Source organism: Stegostoma tigrinum, chromosome 30 (assembly GCF_030684315.1).
Source record: "Stegostoma tigrinum isolate sSteTig4 chromosome 30, sSteTig4.hap1, whole genome shotgun sequence".
NCBI classification, from domain to species: Eukaryota; Metazoa; Chordata; class Chondrichthyes; order Orectolobiformes; family Stegostomatidae; genus Stegostoma; species Stegostoma tigrinum.
Window position 1 is genome coordinate 44,938,882 of NC_081383.1, and position 23,496 is coordinate 44,962,377.

General features: G+C 45.1%; 1 protein-coding gene across 3 annotated transcripts in view; it reads right to left on the reverse strand.

Moving 5' to 3' along the window:
* Positions 1-660: 660 nt before the first annotated feature.
* LOC125465820 (very low-density lipoprotein receptor-like) overlaps positions 661-23,496 on the reverse strand; it is a 61,243-nt gene continuing 38,407 nt past the window's right edge. For 2 of the 3 annotated variants that reach the window (XM_048559707.2, XM_048559705.2), the window contains 5 exons: positions 23,028-23,169; positions 19,141-19,275; positions 15,578-15,682; positions 14,177-14,327; positions 661-885 (listed from right to left, as the gene is read on the reverse strand). In XM_048559707.2, the coding sequence (XP_048415664.1) occupies positions 789-885; positions 14,177-14,327; positions 15,578-15,682; positions 19,141-19,275; positions 23,028-23,169 (630 nt within the window). In that variant the 3' untranslated portion in view covers positions 661-788. Of the gene's footprint in view, positions 886-4,401; positions 8,685-14,176; positions 14,328-15,577; positions 15,683-19,140; positions 19,276-23,027; positions 23,170-23,496 lie in introns of those variants that run through there. The other variant, XM_048559706.2, reaches the window with a different exon arrangement.

Consider the following 23,496-nt stretch of genomic DNA (forward strand, 5'->3'; position numbering starts at 1 on the left):
TCAACAGATAAATAGTAATCCCGAGCACCTCAGCCTGATAATTAACGAGAAGTGTTTCAGAGACAGTAGGAACTGCAGATGCTGGAGGATCTGAGATAACAAGGTGTAGAGCTGGATGAACACAACAGGCCAAGCAGCTTCAGAGGAGCAGGAGGGACATTTTCTGAAGAAGGGCCAACATCCGAAACGTCAGCCTTCCTTGGCCTGCTGTGTTCATCCAGCTCTGCACCTTGTTATCTCAATTAACGAGAAGTGTTGGGTTTGGTACCTTTTGTATGAGTTCACGCCACTAACTGACAAAGGGATTCACTGGTTTCTAGCCTCACTAGATCAGACAGGATCTGGTCCGGTTTACTCCATGCGCCTTTCCCTGGTGGGTGTGAGTCGCAGGGCCAGGATCAAGTTTTTCTGTACATAGTCACTATAACCCGCAGCTACCCATAGACTCAGTGCTCTGGGTTACTCAGTGCTGAAGGAAGAAACTCGCGGGGAGGTGGTGGGCGGTGGGGGGGGGGGTGGTGATCAGCAGAAGTCACGCTCCAATCTGAACATGAGGATGGCCTAGATGTTCCCTGATTTCCCACTAGGTTCCACACGGTTATATTTCTGCCTTCACTTCTCTCAGTCTCTGGGGACCTGGTTTTCACAGCATTGGGCCAGTTTCCTCAGAACCCGATCTTTCAGAGCAATTTCTCCCCTTTCTTTCAGCGTTGAAGCCCGTTCCAGGGCTTTCAGTTTAGCATAATAGTCTGAGAACTTGTTAAAAAGCATGGAGATCGGCATGCCGTTCAGAATGATCCCAAAGGAAATACAGCCAAACGCAAACACTCGACCCAGCAGCGTCTCAGGAATGATGTCTCCATAACCCACTGTTGACATGCTAGCCTGGAAAAAAAGGGAGCAAAATGGATCAATAAGATCACTTCTTAAAAGTCCCCGAGAGGTCCGTTTCCCTGTTCTAGCTCCCGGTTGGCTGGTACGTTTCACCCTTTATGCATTGGTCATAGTTTGGTACCTTTGACTCAGCAGAGGAACCTTAAACCCACCCTTGCAGATCCTTAAACCTCCATCTGTGGAATACTCTGTGACTCATCTTCATCCCAGTCTCTATCCTCACGGCAGACAAGACACATCCGTCCTGTAGCTTCTGGTATGAAAACAAATAAAGTATTCTGAAGAAGTCACACTGGACTCAAAATGGTAAGTGTTTCTATTTCTGCAGATGCTGTCAGACCTGCTGAGTTTCTCCAGCCCTCTCTGTACTTGTTTCTGTAACTTCTTGCATGGTGTTTGAATCTATACATAGCAGATGTCTAATGTTTTTGAGAAGTCTGCAATCTCATATCAGATGTCACATCAACATAGGGTCTCACTGGGCTTTAACTGGATGAAAACGACAAGGCATTTACAAGAACAAAATACCGAGTGTATTGGAAATCTGAAACACAAACTTTGACCCATCGAGGAGGTGAGCTACGATCATCTGCTTCTTTCCTTTCGATGATTCAGGATGAAATGTCCTTTATTTTAATAAATATACGAAGTGCTGGAAACACTCAGCAACTCAGGCAGAGTCAGTGGAGTGATGTCTTTACTCGACTACTATCTATCCCAGATTCTGACAGCATGTCAGTGAGGTTTCCGGTTATTTCTAAATACTTTGGTCGTTTTATCGATGTTTCCATTTTAAAGGCTCTTTATGGGCGGCACAGTGGTTAACACTGCAGCCTCACAGCGCCAGGGACACGGCTTCGATTCCACCCTCGGGCGACTGTGTGGAGTTTGCACATTCTCCCCATGTCTGCGTGGGTTTCCTCCGGGTGCTCCGGTTTCCTCCCACAGTCCAAAGATGTGCAGGCCATGAGATCGGCCATGGGAAATTGCTCGTACTGTTCAGGGGATGTGTAAATGGGTTACAGGGAAAAGGGTAATGCGTCTGGGTGGGATGCTCTTGAGGGTCGGTGTGGACTTGTCGGGCTGAAGGGCCTGTTTCCACACCGTAGGGAATCTGTGACTTTAATCCCCAGGTGTTACGTCACTATCCATCTTTTATCCCTTTCCTCACCTTCTCCTCTCTTTACCTTTTTTGGGTTTCGCCCTGACCCGAATATGAATCCTGTAACATGCACCAAACCACATGAAGCCAAACCCACCATTCAGACCTCAGTGAAGAGCAATGTGTTGAACCTCTCACTGGTGCAGGTGGTAGAAGGTCATATTCCCGAGAGTCTCCAGGGCTTGCCTCTAGTGAAAGGCAGCTTCACTTTAATCAATTGGCCACTGACAGGATCAACGGGGAAAGGGCTCAGCTACAGCTCAAACCCTGGACTGAACCCAGGCCTGAAGAAGGGTTATACCCGAAACGTTGACTGCACCTTTCCTCCAGACGTGTCCTTCCAGCCCTGTGCAGTCTACCCAGGATACACCCACCCTAGCCCTACTCTGGATGAACGCCCAGGCCCAGGCTAACACAGTGGGCTAAAGGAGAGTCCATTGCACTCAGCAGATGAATAAACTGACAGCAACCTCGCTTCCCACACCATCTCCTCTCCTCGCCCCGCCCCCCATGACGCGAACTGGCGTAGCCTATCATGCCACGTCTCTTTATGATGCACACATGCTCTGCCCCTTCTGGGAACACCCACCCAACATTGACCCCGCCCCTGTCCCCAAACACTCCCCGTGAATCCCCACCCCTTCCGCGGGACGCCCCGCCCCTTATCCCCACACTTCGCCGGGCACCCCGCCCCATCACCGCACCTTCCTCGGGACGCCCCGCCCCTTGCCCACACCTTCAATGGGACGCCCCGCCCCGTGTCCCCACCCACTCCCCGGGACGCCCCGCCCTCCCGCCTCACCGCCGCCCACCACCAGGATGCCGGGATGCTGCTGAAGTTGGTTCCGGGGAGATGGTGCTCGGCCTGGTGAACCAGGGCCGAGAAGGTGAAGATCCCCAGGGCCATGAAGAGCAGGAGGCAGCAAACCTGCTGCGAGCAGCGGCGCAGGGTGAAGCCGAAAGCCCGGAGTCCGGTGGAGTAGCGGGCCAGGGTCAGCACCCGGAGCACTCGGAGCGGGCGGGCTGCACGGAGGAGCAGGAGGAGGAGGCGGCGACTGTGCTCGGCCCGGGGCCAGGACCCTCCAGCCCTCAGGCGCTCTGCCGCCAGCTCACTGTAGAAGGGCAGCAGCGCCAGCAGGTGAGCCAGATTGATGGGCCCGAGCAGGAAGCGGTGGGGCTGCGGGGCCGAGACCAGGCGGAGCAGAAACTGGGCACTGAGGATGCAGCTGCAGCCGGTCTCCAGGGCACAGAGGACAGGCTTCGGGCCCCCGCTCAGCTCAGGCACGGTACTCAGGATCAGCACGGTGATGGACACTAGCACGGTCAGGCAGCCCGATACCCAGAGCAGGCGGCCCGCAGCCGTACACGGCGGCTTCTCCAGGAGCTCCCACAGCCGGTAGCGGTAATGGCCCAGCCAGTGAGCCGGGCCCAGAGGTGGCTTTAGTCCCGGGGACAGGCCCAACACGGCCTGCAGCTGCAGGCGGAGCTGCTCCTCCTCGGCATCTCGCTGGTGTCGCTCCTGCATTAGGAGGCGGCAGCAGCGCTGGGCCTGGGCTCCCCGCACTCCCCAATACCGCAGCTCGGAGTGGTACCGGCGGGAGCACAGGCCCAGGCCGGCCCAAGGCCAGAGCCGGCCGCTCCGGTACAGCTGCCAGACCGCTCGGAACACCGCGGGGTCCCGGTCGAAGAAGAATTCGTCCCGCTCAGCAGAGTAGTCATCAGCGAGCAGCAGGCCCTGCTCCAGGCCCCGGCAGGCAGCCAGCTTGCCGAGGCGGCTGCTGGGGAAGCGGGCTGCCTGCTGCCGCCCGACCACGAACCGGGTGCCGCCCACATTCAGGTGGAGAGGAGGCTCCGTGCATTCCCACGGGGCCCCGGCTTCCTCGTCGCTGCTGCTGCCGCTGATCCCGCTCCAGCCCAGCTCTTCCATGCTAGCGGCCTGGCCGCCTGGTGCCCCATCCCCGCTCTAAATCCTGCCCAAAAGCCCATTAAAGGATTAGGTTAGGCGGATTGGATTAGGGGCTGAGCTGGGCAGCTCTGTCCCCGGCTTCCTGTAATATACCTTACACTCTAATCCCCCTGCTATAGTAAAAATATCATCAGCTGGACTCTACTGGAGGAGTGGAATTGAATAATCAACCGAGGCGGGGGCGGGGAACCTTTCGCTTGCAGGCAAAGGCAGAGAAAAAAATGGGCTATGTATACACACAAAAGTTAGTGTAGCGTTCCGCAACGTCGAGGTGCAGTCACTTCATCGGACGAAGGAGCAGTACTCCGACAACTTGACTTCAAATAAATGTGTTGGATTTAATAATCAGGCGTTTTGTGAAGCCTCAAATTAGTCTAGTAATACCAACAATTACTAGGGCATACAAAGACAAAACAATTATATATAAAGAGATGTGATGAATATCTGAAACAGAAATCAAAGTGCATCTCAGAATTTTACCTCTGCAGCTGTGAAACGTACAGCAAAGGCTGTCTTTCTGTATTTTCCAATTGTCATTCTACATACTTTTTTTCCCCCCAAACTTCACTGTACAAGTGGCAGCTGGCTGAGTTGTCCAGGTACCAAAATCTGTAATTCCCTCCCTGTTTTGTGCTGAAATGTTTTCCTTTAACATTGAACAAAGGTGAGCACAAAGAAAACGGTTGAATTGATGAAGAACAACAACAGGAAAGAGAAGATGCAAATGCTTGGAGATAAAACTCTTACTTCCAGCTCTATGACTGAGAAAAGATGAGGGAAGCAGTGGAAACACTACATGGCAAAATATTTTGAGTGCATTTCTGGGTAGATTTGCACAGCAGTCCCCTCCAGAACCATGTAAATTGAGCAAGGTCACAACAATAGATCAAGAAAAATGACAAATAAGATCCAGATTGGAGCATCCAGCACCCCCACGCCATCCTGCCTTAGGAAAGAAAAAGTGTCAAGAGCCCAGAAAATATGATTCAATCCAATGTCATCAGAGTTTAAATTTCATTTTTGTCAAATGTATTAACAGTGACAACTACAAAAACACAACAAAACATAGTAAACTCTGTTCATAATAAAAATAGCTCAAACTTTTTTTTAATAATTACACAGTTAAAGATTTAACTGGAGTTTGTTACTGAAATTTTAATCAATCATTTTCCCTGGATGGGAACAGTGCCAAGAAACAAGTCACTAATCAAGGTCATTGAACAGTGCTGTGCTAAGGAAAGATCATTCACACAGACAAAAATCTCCCAGTTTCATTACAAATCAGTCAACAAATATTTCTTGTGAATCCTTACATTTATGGTTCAAGTACAATCCCAAAAAGTGTGCGTGTGCAGCATTTACTTCCTTTTTAATGTACAGTGTAATTAGCTTAGCAAACTTAATTCTCTGAAGCTGATCTGAGACTTGTAAAAAAGTAGCCAAATATTACATCTTTTGATTACTCTTAGAGGCAGAGTAGAAGCTGCAGCAACAAACAGAAAAAAGGAATTATTCAGATTGAATTTTGATCTTCTCAGAATCCAAAACTATCCAAGTAGATTAGTCATCTAATTGTAGACAACAGCTTCCAGTGGAAATGAGGTGATTTTCTATAAAGGGCAGTACGTTTAAGATGTGAAATGCAGAGCACTGTAGAAGAATGAATGCGTAGTGACATGCAAGAGATTTGAAGAACAAATCCAACAACAATAGCACCATTTTGGGTGTATGAGATTGTCCAGGTGACTGGATGCACACATCACAAAATGGAGTGTGAATGGTATATATAACATACTTAAAAGCATTTTCCTCTTTCCATATTTTGCTCAGGTCAATCCCCTCATCTTTTGAAGAGATTTGTCCTGTCAACACTATTCCAAAGACAGGTGCAGCTACTAAGATGCAACCTGAGTAAATTGGCAGTGGACCTTTCTGTGTGCAGGAAACACTGTGCAACTGCTGAGAACATAGGTAACCCAGCAGCTCTCAGAACCTGAATCACAGGCAGGAGCCTGTAATTTAGTGACTTGGTGTCACTACAGCAGAGAAGACCAGAGCTTCCCAAAGTGGGGCTGGAACCCTACATGCAATCATGAGCTTGAAATTGTCAATTCCAAAAAGCTGAGCTCTATTGTGGCCATTGCTGTAAGTTATAATAGCTGCAAATCCCCTCTAACAGAGACCTGCAATAGATACTCTTGCCGGTCTCTTCCTTCACCCTTTCAACTTTGGAGTCATAACTGAAAAATAGGATGCACTGAAACTCTTCTGACTGGCAATAAACTAACTACACATGATGCCACAATTACATATAGTTTAACAAAATTATCCACACCTGGAGAAAGAAACAAAATTGAGAAATTATGGTGCTGGGCACTGCAATATAAAGGATGTATAAATACAAATGCAGACATGGTTAATCCAACCTACACTTCAGACTACTTGAACGTAAAGGTTGACATTCAGCAAGTAAATCAAAATTTGGTGACTCTTCTGGAAATGGTACTTGTTTCTTTCCTGTGCTTCAGCAGCTTGTATTGTGGAGAATAGCAAGGTTTGTACTTGTGCAATTATGTTGGGTGGGAGCTGGGAGGAAAGTGACAGAAGAATGGTGTTGGCCAATTGCAGTGCAAGCTCTGGACCACAAGACAGTATATGCTGCAACTCAGTTTAAGGGGCACCTTGACGCGTCAGTTAATTTTACTTTGGCTTCCCTGTTTGAATTAGTTTATAACAGAGTGCAGTGAGGCCACTAAACTAAACTTGGGTGCATTTGTGAACAGAACACATATCTTCAGGTTTCAATTTACTTCCCAATTTCTCAAGAATAAACAGCACATGGCAAGTGGAGGTGAGAAGACTAGGGCAAAGGACACTTTTAGTAACTGAAGGTTTAGCAAAGCTCACAAATTGACCCTTTAACTTTGAAAAAAGAGTTTGGAAATTATGGAAAAGGCAATAGAAAAAAGATAATGGAAAACTCATGTCAGTTAAATTTCTATAAACTGCCCAATTTAGTTAGTTAACTAAAAACTGGTTAAATGTTTCAGTGCTGAAAACCAAGATAATCCTGCAAATGTTTTTTTTAGAAAAAGCTGATTGGAGGAACACTGATTGAAATCAGAGGAAATTGAAGAGGAGATCATTTGAAATTAAAGATTCCCCAGTTCCCCACGATGATCATTCCTATTTTAGAAATAACTCTTCCAATTAAAATGTTATTTATATAATTTCCTGACTGCAGTAGTACCTCCCTGATCTTTTCCATACATACCGACTGTCCAAATGCTGATCCAGAACATTGAAGGATTTACTTCCTGTACATTTAACTTTTCCATCCTTTCTTACTCTCTCCCCCCAAAAGGGCAGTTTAATCTGAGATGCAAAGTTTGAACAGGCACCATTACCTGTGCAGCACCAGCCAAGATGCTGACATTTTCTTTTCTGATGAAAAACCTGAGATTAGCTAAACCTGTTAATTGCAGCCAATGCAGTGCTGTCCTACACACTATGCAGAGGATTAATCCTGTTCATGTCAGCAAATTAATTCTGCTGTGGTGCTGAATTTCAGTCACCTTCAAGTACACAGCTCAGGCTAATTCTAATGTTAAAGCAATTAAGAAAGAATGCATAAATAAAATTTCTATGGTGGAAATAAATGTTTAAGTGCATTAAATCTCAAACTATTAGAATATTGAAGATTCACTGATAAATATTTCCAATGTTACAGGATCATTATGTTTAAAATGACTAAATATCTGAAGGCTACAACAGAAAGGAATGCCACACAAGATCTTAAGACATTCCTCAGCTAACTTGCTGGTCATTTTCAGCTTATTAATGTTTTACACATGCAAAGGTTCTCAACAGCAATAAGGAAGTAGCAAGCTTAAATTTCCAATTTGGCCTACATTTGAATAAACTTGCAGGCTGTTGACAAGTTTTACCTTCTGCCCGTGTCAGGAAATTTTGATTCAGGGATTTTCATCGCTGTGCACCGCAATGCAGTATACTCTCACTAAGAATTTCAGTAGGCACTAGATGCAAGTAGGGACTCATACTTCAATCAGAATTACATATCAAGTTGCTTATAAAGTCAGTCAGTAAGGACAACTCTTGAATTCATGTTTACAAAAGATGGCAACTTCCTCAACGTTTAATAAAACTCCAAGTCCTTCCTGAGTTCTATGGTGAAGATCAATCTGAAGCAGTACCCACACAGAATTTTTATACTGTTAATTACAGAAATACGTCCAAGAAATTTCAAGTCATTCTTTGGTGGTGGTGGTGATTTATAGTAAGTAAACTTGTTGTGCTGGAGGTTGGAATGCTCAAATGTGTTTGAAGAAAGTTTACTTTTTCTTTTCACAGTGTAATGGTGAATGGTTGGTGAGGTTCTTGATGGGGCATCCTTTTGTAATTTTGCTGAAATCTATTTTTGGACACATTTTCCTCATATCTAATCAAAATATCCTATAAACAGCACCAGAACTTGACAAATAAATACTTGACCAAAAACCCTGAGCAATAAAATTAAATATTAACTGATCGTTAGGCTGTCCAATCAATTCACCAATATAGGAAGCTCTGCTGAAATTAAATACTGAACACTTCGAACAAAAAAATCTTGCATTCGTTCTCCTTCATTCCGATAGCAAAAACCTGTGAAAACAAGCAGGCAGATGGCAACAAGCAGATTTAATATGACAAAAGAAACGCGGCAGCCTTCAGAGAGTTTCATGCTTACACCAACAGTAACAGTACCAATTCTAGTTTATCTCAGTAACTCTCAGATCCCACTTCACTCTTAATTGGTCCTTGCCTGCATCATTGACTAAATACTGCGGTTCCTCATGTGTCAATAGCTATCTTTTTCAATTACAGAATTCAGTATCAAATCAGATCATGATTCTGTGTTGATCTTTTCAGGGATTTTCATTGCTGTGCACCGCAATGCAGTATACTCTCACTAAGAATTTCAGTAGGCACTAGATGCAAGTAGGGACTTTTACCTTCAAAATTGCAGCTTTAACAGAATCCACTTCTGTGAAATTCACACAGGAAAAAAACGATAGTACCTATTAAGTTTTGTTATGCAGTTCAAACAAGTCACATCACTGTTCACATCACACGAACAGGGACCCCAAAGGTTCCATTTAATGTGGCCAAAAGTCTACTCACCAAGATAATAAAATGTGAGGCTGGATGAACACAGCAGGCCAAGCAGCATCTCAGGAGCACAAAAGCTGACGTTTCGGGCCTAGACCCAGAGAGGGGGATGGGGAGAGGGAACTGGAATAAATAGGGAGAGGCGGACCGAAGATGGAGAGTAAAGAAGATAGGTGGAGAGGGTATAGGTGGGGAGGTAGGGAGGGGATAGGTCAGTCCAGGGAAGACGGACAGGTCAAGGAGGTGGGATGAGGTTAGTAGGTAGATGGGGGTGCGGCTTGGGGTGGGAGGAAGGGATGGGTGAGGGGAAGAACCGGTTAGGGAGGCAGAGACAGGTTGGACTGGTTTTGGGATGCAGTGGGTGGGGAGGGGGGGGGGGGGGGGTGGGGAGGGGGGGGGGGGTGGGGGGGGGGGAGGGGGGGTAGAGAAGAGCTGGGCTGGTTGTGTGGTGCTGTGGGGGGAGGGGATGAACTGGGCTGGTTTAGGGATGCAGTAGGGGAAGGGGAGATTTTGAAACTGGTGAAGTCCACATTGATACCATTAGGCTGCAGGGTTCCCAGGCAGAATATGAGTTGCTGTTCCTGCAACCTTCGGGTGGCATCATTGTGGCAGTGCAGGAGGCCCATGATGGACATGTCATCTAGAGAATGGGAGGGGGAGTGGAAATGGTTTGCGACTGGGAGGTGCAGTTGTTTGTTGCGAACTGAGCGGAGGTGTTCTGCAAAGCGGTCTCCAAGCCTCCGCTTGGTTTCCCCAATGTAGAGGAAGCCACACCGGGTACAGTGGATGCAGTATACCACATTGGCAGATGTGCAGGTGAACCTCTGCTTAATGTGGAATGTCATCTTGGGGCCTGGGATAGGGATGAGGGAGGAGGTGTGGGGGCAAGTGTAGCATTTCCTGCGGTTGCAGGGGAAGGTGCCGGGTGTGGTGGGGTTGGAGGGCAGTGTGGAGCGAACAAGGGAGTCACGGAGAGAGTGGTCTCTCCGAAAGCAGACAAGGGTGGGGATGGAAAAATGTCTTGGGTGGGGATGGAAAAATGTCTTGGGTGGTGGGGTCGGATTGTAAATGGCGGAAGTGTCGGAGGATGATGCGTTGTATCCGGAGGTTGGTAGGGTGGTGTGAGAGAACGAGGGGGATCCTCTTAGGGCGGTTGTGGCGGGGGCGGGGTGTGAGGGATGTGTTGCGGGAAATACGGGAGACGCGGTCAAGGGCGTTCTCGATCACTGTGGGGGGGGGGGGAGAAGTTGCGGTCCTTAAAGAACTTGGACATCTGGGATGTGCGGAAGTGGAATGTCTTATCGTGGGAGCAGATGCGGCGGAGGCGGAGGAATTGGGAATAGGGGATGGAATTTTTGCAGGAGGGTGGGTGGGAGGAGGTGTATTCTAGGTAGCTGTGGGAGTCGGTGGGCTTGAAATGGACATCAGTTACAAGCTGGTTGCCTGAGATGGAGACTGAGAGGTCCAGGAAGGTGAGGGATGTGCTGGAGATAGCCCAGGTGAACTGAAGGTTGGGGTGGAAGGTGTTGGTGAAGTGAATGAACTGTTCGAGCTCCTCTGGGGAGCAAGAGGCGGCGCCGATACAGTCATCAATGTACCGGAGGAAGAGGTGGGGTTTGGGGCCTGTGTAGGTGCGGAAGAGGGACTGTTCCACGTAACCTACAAAGAGGCAGGCATAGCTGGGGCCCATGCGGGTGCCCATGGCCACCCCCTTAGTCTGTAGGAAGTGGGGGGAGTCAAAAGAGAAGTTGTTGAGGGTGAGGACGAGTTCAGCTAGGCGGATGAGTGTGTCGGTGGAGGGGGACTGGTCGGGCCTGCGGGACAGGAAGAAGCAGAGGGCCTTGAGGCCATCTGCATGCGGAATGCAGGTGTATAGGGACTGGGCGTCCATGGTGAATCTGAGGTGTTGGGGGCCAGGGAATTGGAAGCCCTGGAGGAGGTGGAGGGCGTGGGTGGTGTCACGGACGTAGGTGGGGAGTTCCTGGACCAGTGGGGAGAAAATGGAGTCCAGATAGGTGGAGATGAGTTCGGTGGGGCAGGAGTTGCAGGAACAGCAACTCATTCCGCCTGGGAACCCTGCAGCCTAATGGTATCAATGTGGACTTCACCAGTTTCAAAATCTCCCCTTCCCCTACTGCATCCCTAAACCAGCCCAGTTCGTCCCCTCCCCCCACTGCACCACACAACCAGCCCAGCTCTTCCCCCCCACCCACTGCATCCCAAAACCAGTCCAACCTGTCTCTGCCTCCCTAACCGGTTCTTCCTCTCACCCATCCCTTCCTCCCACCCCAAGCCGCACCCCCATCTACCTACTAACCTCATCCCACCTCCTTGACCTGTCCATCTTCCTTGGACTGACCTATCCCCTCCCTACCTCCCACCTATACTCTCTCCACCTATCTTCTTTACTCTCCATCTTCGGTCCGCCTCCCCCTCTCTCCCTATTTATTCCAGTTCCCTCTCCCCATCCCCCTCTCTGATGAAGGGTCTAGGCCCGAAACGTCAGCTTTTGTGCTCCTGAGATGCTGCTTGGCCTGCTGTGCTCATCCAGCCTCACATTTTATTATCTTGGAATTCTCCAGCATCTGCAGTTCCCATTATCTCAGTCTACTCACCAATTTTGTTTTTATTCATTTAGGAGATATAGGTGTTATTGATTAGGCCATAAATTCTGGCCCATCCCTGCTTGTCACAGTGATGAGTTGCCTCCTTGAGCTACTGCAGTTCACTTGATGTGGGGACACTCGATATTGTTTGGGAGTGTATTCTAGGGTTTTAACCCAAAATTGTATTGAACTGTAAAACTTGCTGATGCTGCATTACCACCTTAGTCTCAATTCATTATTTAAATTTTGGAGTAGGGCTGGATCATTGACAAAGAGATAAAAATTGGAGCCACAGTACATCGTACATACAATGGGATGTAGTTATTGGTGAAATCCACAGCACCACAATCCAACTATGTATTTCACTAAAATAAGGGCCCAAATCTTCCAAGGAGCAGCAACAATATGGTTGCAATTGTCACCAGACATGAAGGCTCTCCAGACTCAATACTGCATGTTCCTTCTAGAATCTTCCCAATCCCGGGTCCAAAAAACATGAAGTGCAGCAAACTCAAACATCTCTGTTATGATAGAGTGGAATCAGAAAAGGCAGGACATGCCTCTTCCTTCAAGCATCAAACTTGCCATCCAATAGCTAAAGGTCTGGTCTGGGTAAATGAATGAGGTTGTGGCTGAGGAGTTGGGGGTGGTCAGGTTGTTAACAGACTAATTGGATGGTTGGTAGGGAGGTAGCTGTTTCAGGTTAGGTGTTGCTTTAGTCAGGTCAGCAAAGTGGCAAAGAGTGGGTATTGGATGTGGAGGTTGTCAACTGCTGGACCAGGTTTCAACATATCATTACTTAGGAAGTGATAGTTTCAGGTAAGTATGGAACTGTGCCATTCACAAAGGGTCCTGACATCAGGGGACTTGCCCATCAGAACCGTAAACTTTCCAGGCGATTCCCACATGTCAACACATTAGGGGCTTCCACAGGGTGACACTGATGCTGAACTTCAGTCACACATTCAATCCAGAGGTCCGAACACTTGGCCCATTGCTGAGATTTTAACCTTGAAATGGAACCCTTCACTGTTTCTGTCACAATTAGCCCTCCTGGTGTTTCTTGACCCAGGTCACAATGATGAGACTTAATCCAGAGTGCAAATCCTTTGGAAACTTTCATTTTGAAACATGATTGACGACAAGATTTGTCATTTTCAAAGGGCACTACATGGGAAAACTTTACTGACACTTAACATCAAAGGTATTACACAGAGAAGGTCAATCAGCCTCAAGTTAATATTTCACCACTGGTTCATTCTTTTCAGCATTCAATTTTTCTTTTCATCTTAGTGCAAAGATGCAATAATAATTGATCACATCACTAATTCGCAGAAAGGGCATGTATTATTTTGCATCTTCAGTCTCTAAAACACTACTTTCAGGCTAACATTGCCTCTTTAACGAAAGGCACACGGAATTTCAGCTGCTGTGCTTTTGCTGGTTGCTGTAGGGAAAAAGGACGATCCAAACAGGATGCATCTCATTAGCAGGCAAATCCCAACTCACCTGTATCTGGATGCAAATTTATTTACTGCTAGTTTCCAGTATCATACTAGCACTCAATTCTCAGATACTCTCAAATTTCCCAATTGGACAAAATACTAGAAACTTTATTCAAAGTTCCTTGCCCAGAAAATTTCCCAAAGAGAACAGGTGATACTGCTTGGCCTGCTGTGTTCATCCAGCTACACAATTTGTTATGTTAGATAGAACGTATTTTCCCAGTGTTCTCAATAGCTTTCAATCACTGGCTACATGAAATTAGGAAGGAAAAATCTTGTCAGCTTCTCCATTTTGACCATCACTCTTGCCTGAATTGGAAGCTGGTAGATTCATGCCCCACTCAAGATGCCAGCATAGAATGAATGCTACAATGCTGTGCCATCAGAGGCTTCATCGATTCAATAAGATGTTACCCCAGGTCCTTGTGGGTAAATCAATCACTGCCTTTCCTCCACTGTGAGGTGACATTTCAACAGTATGTTAGGGCATTGTAAAATGCCAAAGGACCCAAGAAATGCCAGCATTATTACTCAGTAAACCCTGCTTGCTGTGTTCATCCAGCTCTTGTTATCTCGGACTCTCCAGCATCTGCAGTTCCTATTATCGCTTGCTCTGCAAAGTGTCTGTTTGTCCTTGCAGTTACTGCCCAGTCAGGTTGCTGGATTTAGGGAGTCATTGTAAAAATTAATAATTTGTTTGGGATCATATCTCACAATGTAATGTATGGTAGTAAGAGGTCTAGTTTCTGCCTTGTAGCCTTCTCAACTATCAAGTCTGTGCATTCTTGCAATTGGTTCAGGATCACAAATGGATCAGTCACAGCTGTGTGCAACATAAACTGACTAATCTTAATATTATGGTGGCAATACTTACTGTTGGGAAATGCTGTCTGTTCTCTGTCCACTACAGTTTGTTGAATTCTCGGCGTTGAGATGGACAGAACAGAAGCTTGATGTTTTGACACGGCCAACAATCATTTGCCAATGTACAGCAGCACAACACATCACAAATCCAAGCATGATCACTGCAAACAGGAAAATAAAAAGGAAATAACTCAAAGATTTACAAAAGTGATACACATGCTGCAATCCAGCCTCATGCTATCATTCTGATCACAAACGGATAGACTAGCAAGGAAGTCTGCCTTGAATGGTATTCCCTTCCTTTCCAGGGAGCACCCCCAAGAAGGCAACTGAAATGCTCCAGCTCCCTCTGCATACCCTATCCAGCCATGTTCCATATTACATCTTCATAAAACACCATTGAAAATTCAAGGTTTGTGGCACAAGTCACAAGTAGACTTAAGCTTCTTTAATTGCATTAAAATGAAAAACAAATACCAAAGGAAAACATCTGCATATACTGCAAGACTCATTTTCTAGATCATTGTGAATATTTTTATTCAGGCTGAGACAACAGACACATTAGAAGTGGGTCGCTAAGTCCGTTCAGCCCCTCAAACTACTTCTGCCAATCAACAAGATCATTTCTGATGAAATGTGACTGTAACTTCACTTTCCTGCCTGCCAATATTTGACTCCTTTTATAGATTAAGAATCTGTCTAATTTAGCCTTAAAATATAGTCAGTCTATGCAGTTTTCTAGGAAGGAGAATTGCACAGACTAATAACTCAGGGAAAAAATTAAATTCTCTTTTTCACTTTAAACACCTTATTTTGGAATCATAGCTCCTGGTTCTAAATTACTCCTCAAAGGAAAGCATCTTTTAATAATTGATCCTGTTAAGCTCCCAAGCTTCGTATAAAGCTAACTTTGTGTGTTCTATTTGACTGAGCTGAGTTTTAACCCCATCACCAAGCCTGCCCACATCCTCCTCTATAAGATTTATCTTTCTCCCTGCCTTGTTGGCATTCTTGGTTACTGCACACAATTTCAGTCTTGGCCAGGCTCCAAGTCTACACCTGTACCTCATCCAAACAGATTTAAAAACAGGTTCTTCCTCACGGTTATCAGGCTTATGAACAAGAACTCCCATATATTACAGTTGATCTTTCTCTGGAACGTCACTGTAGCTGTAACACTGTATCCTGCATTCTGTCCGATTACTAATATACTTATGTCTGGCATGATTTGTCTGGTTAGCACGCAAAAAAAAGTGCTTTTCACTGTATTTCTTCAATCCTGCCCTGCATTTAGTCCAACAAGCAGATCAGTTCTCAAGAATTAAGGTCTTCAAATGTGAAGAATTCTCCCCGCAGTACCACACAGCTTTTTGAAATAGAAACATGTAATGTGCAACAAAAAGAAACTTGCCAATCAAAGCGATAATTCCAACAGATACAGCATCAAGCTGGTTCAGGTCATTCCGCGAGGAAGCGGAGTCGTCACGCTCCCGCGAGGAAGCGCCGGAGTCGGTTTCTGAAATATACAGCCTAAAGTCATTTATGAAGGTAATGTTTTGATGAAAAGGTACTAACCAGGACAGAACTAAGCTGTAAATACATAAGGAGTAGAAGTGGGATGGGACTATTCGGCCCCTCAAGTCTGCTCCACCAATCAATAAGATCATCATCTTCCTCAATTCCACTTTCCTGTCCCATCACCGTATTCCTTGTTTTCCTTTATACACAACATTGTACCCTAAGATTACGTTCAACTGAGCATGTTTGGGCCCCTAGGAGACAGAGTTCCAAGGGTTCTTAACACTGAGCGAAGAAATTTCTCTTGTACTGAAATTGACCTGGTTTTCAACTGCCAGCAAAATACCCAAAGAATATCATGTATTTCAGTGAGATCACCTTTCATTCTTCTGATTCCATTTAATACAGGCCTAGTTCTCAATCTCTACCCATAGCAAAAACCATAACCCACAAAACAACAGAATTAAGAATAGGTCCTTCCCCATTTGCTATCAGACTTATGAATGGACCTTTTGTACATTAGGGGTGGTATGGTGGCTTAGTGGTTAGTACTGCTGCCTCACAGCGCCAGGGGCCCGAGTTCAATTCCACCCTTAGGCGACTGTGTGGAGTTTGCACATTGGACTGTGGGAAGAAACCCATGCAGACAAAGATGTGCAGGCTAATTAGATTGGCCATGCTAAAATTGCCTGTATCGTTCAGGGATGTGTAGATTAGGGAGATGGGTCGGGGTGGGACTGAGGGTCAGTGTGGACTTGTTGGGCCAAAGGGCCTGTTTCCACACTGTAGGGAATCTATGATATTAGAGCTGATCTTTCTTTGCAGCTTCTCTGTAGCTGTAACACCATATTCTGCATTCTGTTCTATTTCTGTGATGTACTTACATAAGGTATGATTGTCTAGTTAGCATGTCAAACAATACTCTTCACTGTATCTCAGTACGTGACAATAATAAATCAGATCAAATAAAATCAAGTCTTGTAAACGTTCGTGGAACACCTTGGGCAAATTTATCCTTCCTTGACTAAGGAGATCAAAACAGAACACAGCACTCCTGATGCATCCTCAAGGCCTTACACAATTGAAATAAACCAGGTGAATGGTTGCTGTACCTGCATTTTAACTTAAGATTCATGTAGCAGAACACTCAGGTTCCAATACTAAGGTAGAAAACAAAATTTTCTATTTCTTCCTCCCACGTTTGACCTACCTCATTGTTGTTCACTTATGTAACTGATCTAGATTCCTTTGCAGTTTTGTTGAATCCCTCCTTATCTTCACATCTAGCTTTGTATCAGCAAACTTGGGCACATCACATTTGGGTGCCCTCACTTACACCACTGGTACAGAACAGATACAGTTATGATCCAAATACTAATACCTGCACTATCCTATTATTCAGTCCAACAGCTGGTCTGTGTCAGGTTACTGCATCTCAGATAGACCTTGCAAAGTGGCCTCAAGGAGATTAATAATAAGCCAACTTGGGATTCCCATCTCTGACTACTGTGCAGTGAAGGTTATTTTCTTTAGAGCAGACAAGACAGAGAGGACTGATTGACGCGTGCAAGAGTATGAGGGGCACGGACAGGCTGAATAGAAAGCAGCTGTTCCCCTTACCCGATGGGCAATAACAAGAGGGCGTAACTTTAAAAGTGGAAGGCAGGATGTTTAGAGGGGATTCAAGAACAAACTATTTCAACCAGAGGGTGAGGGGGTCTGGTCTGCACTGCCTGAGGCAGGAAACCTCAAACTTTAAAAAAGTACTCGGATGAGCACTTAACTTACCATAACATTAATGGCTATAGGCCTAGAACAAGAAAGTGAGAACAGTAAAGATTTGTGTGTCTTTTTGGTGGTACAGATTAGATGGGCCAAACAGCTTCTTCTGTGCTGCATGATTCTATGACAGATGGTAATTACAGACCAGTGAGCCTTACCTCAGTTGTTGGTAAAGTGTTGGAAAAGGTTATAAGGGATAGGATTTATAATCATCTAGAAAATAATAAATTGATTAGGGATAGTCAGCACGGTTTTGTGAAGGGAAGGTCGTGCCTCACAAACCTTATTGAGTTCTTTGAGAAGGTGACCAAACAGGTAGATGAGAGTAAACCGGTTGAAGTGGTGTATATGGATTTCAGGAAGGCGTTCGATAAGGTTCCCCACAGTAGGCTATTGTACAAAATGCAGAGGAATGGAATTGTGGGAGATATAGCAGTTTGGATCAGAAATTGGCTTGCTGAAAGACGACAGAGGGTGGTAGTTGATGGGAAATGTTCATCCTGGAGACCAGTTACTAGTGGTGTACCGCAAGGGTCGGTGTTGGGTCCACTGCTGTTTGTCATTTTTATAAGTGACCTGGATGAGGGCGTAGAAGGATGGGTTAGTAAATTTGCAAACGACGCTAAGGTCGGTGGAGTTGTGGATAGTGATGAAGGATGCTGTAGGTTGCAGAGAGACATAGATAAGCTGCAGAGCTGGGCTGAGAGGTGGCAAATGGAGTTTAATGCAGACAAGTGTGAGGTGATGCACTTTGGTAGGAGTAACCGGAAGGCAAAGTACAGGGCAAATGGTAAGATTCTTAGCAGTGTAGATGAGCAGAGAGATCTCGGTGTCTGTGTACACAGATCCTTGAAAGTTACCACCCAGGTTGACAGGGCTGTTAAGATGGCATACCGTGTTTTAGCTTTTATTATTAGAGGGACCGAGTTCCGGAACCAAGAGGTTATGGTGAAGCTGTACAAAACTCTGGTGCGGCCGCACTTGGAGTATTGTGTACAGTTCTGGTCACCGCATTATAAGAAGGATGTGGAAGCTTTGGAAAGGGTGCAGAGGAGATTTACTAGGATATTGCCTGGTATGGAGGGAAGGTCTTACAAGGAAAGGCTGAGGGACTTGAGGCTGTTTGTTAGAGAGAAGAAGGGTGAGAGGTGACTTAATTGAAACGTATAAAATAATCAGAGGGTTAGATAGGGTGAATAGGGAGAGCCTTTTTCCTAGGATGGTGACGGCGAGCACGAGGGGGCATAGCTTTAAATTGAGGGGTGATAGATATAGGACAGATGTCAGAGGTAGTTTCTTTACTCAGTAGTAAGGGAATGGAACACTGCCTGCAACAGTAGTAGATTCGCCAACTTTAGGTACATTTAAGGTGTCATTAGATAAGCATATGGACGTACGTGGAACAGTGTAGGTTAGATGGGCTTGAGATCGGTATGACAGGTCTGCACAACAGAGGGCCGAAGGGCCTGTACTGTGCTGTAATGTTCTATGTTCTATGCTCAGTTGTGATGCCACAGAGAGAAATGACTCATTCGCTTAGAAACCCCTAAAGAACGGACCTCTAAGAAGCAGAGGGTTACCAATCCCTATTACCCAGAGACTATATGAAAATGATTTACAGTGGCCTGTTCCTCCAAATGGATCTACTCTCATTTAGGCAATGGTTTACCTTACCTTTTTCACATGTATGTCCAGACCTGATGGGTATCACACCATCTGGGCACAAGCATGTGTAGTGCTGCTCAGTGTAAGGAGCAGGCACACACAGGTACTCACAAGCAGCACGTTCTTCAACACACCAGTTCTGTACTGTTTCACAAAGAAAGTTAACACAAAGAAAGAGAAATGTGCAAATTAGGACCAGAGTGTGATTTGTGTGTTTAATAGCTAAACACAATCAGCACGTTAGCATCAACATAGGACGACAGTGGAAAATCCTACTCTTTAGGGAGATGCTGCCTAATATGCCAATTGCCTTTTCTTTGGTTTAAGATTGCTGATCTCTCCCCTTATGCAGGAATCTTTTGCACAGAATTTCTTGCGTGTTTGACTGGAGAGGAGATACCAAATATTATAAATCATATCTGATAAAACACAGCCCAGTAATGCTTCTGCCCTAAGCAGCACAGTGCTCAGTTGTAGAGAAACAGAAAATAAAAGTTGGGAATTCAGTGTGGGAAAGAGTGCTGATCTGGAATTTTCAAAAAAATTAGGCAATTCAAAGAGGAGGAGCAGGAGTCAGTGAGAACCAGATGGCATAATCTAAAATTAATAATTAGATAAGGCACTTATAGGACATTTGTGTAATAGTCCTCCTGTTGAGTCTAGCAGAAGCATTACTGATGAATTCCTCTAGTGTTGTGTAGGTCATACACACTATCACTGTAGCATAAGAGTGTGGTGACGTTTACTGCTTTAGACTTGTAAAGGTCTTATTTGCTAACACTCACCATTATAGTCTGTAGAAGGTTAAGCTAGCAAAGCTGAGCCAGTGTTGGATCTCTGTCAACAGTGGTCTCTGCCTAGGTGTGGGAAAGGTTCAACATATTCCAGAATGTCTTCGGAAGGGGTGGAGGCGGCAGTGGCAGAATATTTGACTGGCCACGTGGTTTCATATTAGAGATAATGGGAACTGCAGATGCTGGAGAATCCAAGAAAACAAAATGTGGAGCTGGATGAACACAGCAGGCCAAGCAGCATCTTAGGAGCACAAAAGCTGACGTTTCAGGTCTAGGCCCAAAACATCAGCTTTTGTGCTCCTAAGATGCTGCTTGGCCTGCTGTGCTCATCCAGCTCCAAACTTTGTTGTCTTGGTTTAATATTAGGTTTTATTTTGGCAACATTCAATAACAGACCAAGTCTCTTCCAAATTGCAGAGTGGTGTGCAAATCTAGTGCAGAGGGGGCAAGGACATTGCAGCCATCCATATATTTCAGGTCAGTGTGGTCTATGTGGTCAATTTAGTTATGACTGAGGCTAGAATTTTCCATTCAGACAGTACTCACACCTAGCAGCAACCGATCTTTGAGAAGGTGAACAGCCATTTCAGTTAAATAATAAATTGTGCGGTAGCATCTCACAGCCTTGCTCAACTTTGATCTGAAGGCACCTGTTTCAGGTCTATCACTGAAAACAGTTGAAGTCATAACATAATGAAGGAAAGCAACAGTGTGATGAAGTGTATTTTAGACCCTCCAAAGGAACCTCTGACATGGTCTTTGTTGCCATTTAATTGGTAATCAAATGACCTGATAATATAATTACAAATGAAAGGTGGAGAGCAGGTTGAAAGCTTGATAGAGGAAAGGAATTTAGATAGGTTAAGGGAGTGTCCGAGCATTAACCATCTTCTGCCACTTCAACATCATAAGTCAGATACAGGGATGTTCACCAATGCTGTTCAGCATCATCTGTGAATTCTTTGATACAGATAAAATCTACACCCAAATGCAACAAGGTTTAGATGAGCAAATATGCCAGCATGCAGGTGCAGTGAGTAATTATAAAGATAAACTGAATGCTGGCCTTTATATTCCCTCCACCTTACTCTAAAAAGTGCGAAGGCCTGTTGTTACAACTGCATTGGTGCATGTGCACCTAGAGAAAGGTTGAGCAAGTTAGCTATGTACCTCATTGGAGTTTAGAATGAGAGGCGTACTTTACTTAAAGATAGAGGAGACTTCAAATGGAATAACACTAAGAAACCTCCACTTTTGTGGGTGTATAGAACAGCATGGGTTTCTCAGTCAAGACAGAAACGTGCAATATTTCTTCCTTCAATGGGTTATTAGCCTGTCGAAATCTCTTCCAGAGAGCAGCAGAGGCTGAGTAAGACAAATTCTTGATCTACAAGTGAGAGCAGGGATGAAGTGGATTGGATCAGTAACCAAAGGTAGAGCAGGCTTCAAGGGCTGAATTACCCACTCCTGCACCTATTCTTTATAGTGAGAAGGTGCTGGAGTTACTCAGGTTTACTTCACTCAGCTCTTGTAATAGCCAAGTGGCGTAACTCAGATCAAAAACTAATGTGCATCTATATACAAGCAATTTCATTGAGCAGGGCAATCCATTTCAAAAACTTAGATCTTTTATATATATATATATATTGAAGAGAGCGTTGGTTCTGATAGCTTAAGATAGTGGTTTGTGCGCCTTACACCAAATTTATCAGTTTAAGACGTGCACAGCACTCAATAGCAACCTCTTTTAAAGGGCTGGTTTTAAAATTTATATTCTAAAATGTAGGTGAGAATATAGAATGTGTGGTTAGTAAGTTTGCAGATGACATCAAGATCAGTGATATAGTGGACAGTGAAGGTGGTTATCCAAGGTTACAAAGAGATCTTGAGCAATTGGGTCAATGGGCTGAGCAGTGGCAGATAGAGTTCAGTTTGGATGAATGAGAGTTATGCATTTTGGTAAAACAAAGGAAGGCACGATTTATACAATTAAAAGTAGGGCCTTGGGTAATGTCGTAAAACAAAGACCCGAGAGTTCTTTGAAATTTGCATCACGTAGATCGGGTGGTTAAGGAGTTTAGCATGCTTGCCTTCATTGCTCAGACCTTTCAGCATAGGAAATATTGAAGTTGTACAGGACACTGGTGAGGCCTCTTCTAGACTACCGTGTCCAGTTCTGGTCTCCCTATTTAAAGGAAGGGCATTAAGTTGGAGGGAGTTTGGAAGAGATTTACCAGGATATTGCCAGGCATGAAGAGTTTGGAGTTAGGAGAGGCTGGGTAGGCTGTGACATTTTTCACAGGAGCATAGGAGTTGAGAGGTGAACTTGTAGAGGTTTATAAAATCATAAGAGGTTTAAATATGGTGAATGGCAGGTGTCTTTTCCCTCAGGTGGGGGATTTCAAGACTAGGGGACACTATCTTTTAAGGTGAGACAAGAAAGATTTTAAGAAGAGGGTTTTTTTTAAAAATACACAGAATGGTTCACGTGTGGAATGCACTTGCAGAGGAAGTGGTCTCTGTAGGTACAGTTACACGTTTGAGACACATTTAGATAAGTACATGAATAAGAAATGTTTGGAGGGTGCTGGCAGGTGGGATTAGTTTAGTTTGGGATTATGGTTGATATGAACTGGTTAGACCAAAGGGTCTGTTATGGCTGGCTTCATACATTCTTTTAAAGAGTAACATTACGAATGGAAAGGCAAGAGCTTTTGCGTAACATCAGCAATCCATGCTTGGAGTGAGAATGCAACGGCCTCACAGCACCAGGGACCTGGGTTCAATTCCACCCTTGGGTGACTGTCTGTACAGATTTTGCACATTCTCCCCGTCTACGTGCGTTTCCTCCAGTTGCTCTGGTTTCCTCCCCCACAGTCCAAAGCCGTGCAGGTTGGGTGGACTGGCCATGCTAAATTCCCATAGTGTCCAGGGATGTGTAGGTTAGCCATGGGAAATGCAGGGTTACAGGGATAAGGCAAAGGGGTGAGTCTGGGATGCTCTTCAGGGAGTTGGTGGGGGCTTGTTGGGACAAATGGCCTGTTTCCACACTGTAGGGGTTCTAAGATCCTGAAGTTGCTCAGTTAAGACATGCCGTCATACCAATTGGCTGCATCAGCCTGTGGAACACGACAAGACCTCGTGGTTCAGTGAGATTTTGTGCCAGAACCGTCACATTCGCTTCTCTAAACCGGTTAATGCTGTACACAGCCTTGCCATCCACATCTGACCAAAAGGCACGATCCTGGAGACAAATGTTTCATCATGTTAGACAAACAGTATTCAAGCTAAACTGGGAACTTCATGTGGCTCATTTAGATTAATGTACTACAAAAATAAATAAAACTGAAATTTCATGTACTTTTCGGTTGGAACATCACTCTACACATGGTTGAGAATTTCTCAGTTTGACATCAATGTTTCAATTTAACTTCCTCAGACAATGTAAATACCTACACAATTTGTAAAAAGATCCATATAAAAATGGATCTTCATTGTAATTATCATTGGCCATGGGATGACAAACATTACAAAGGACTCTTTACAAGGTTCTATTCATATCTCATACTTT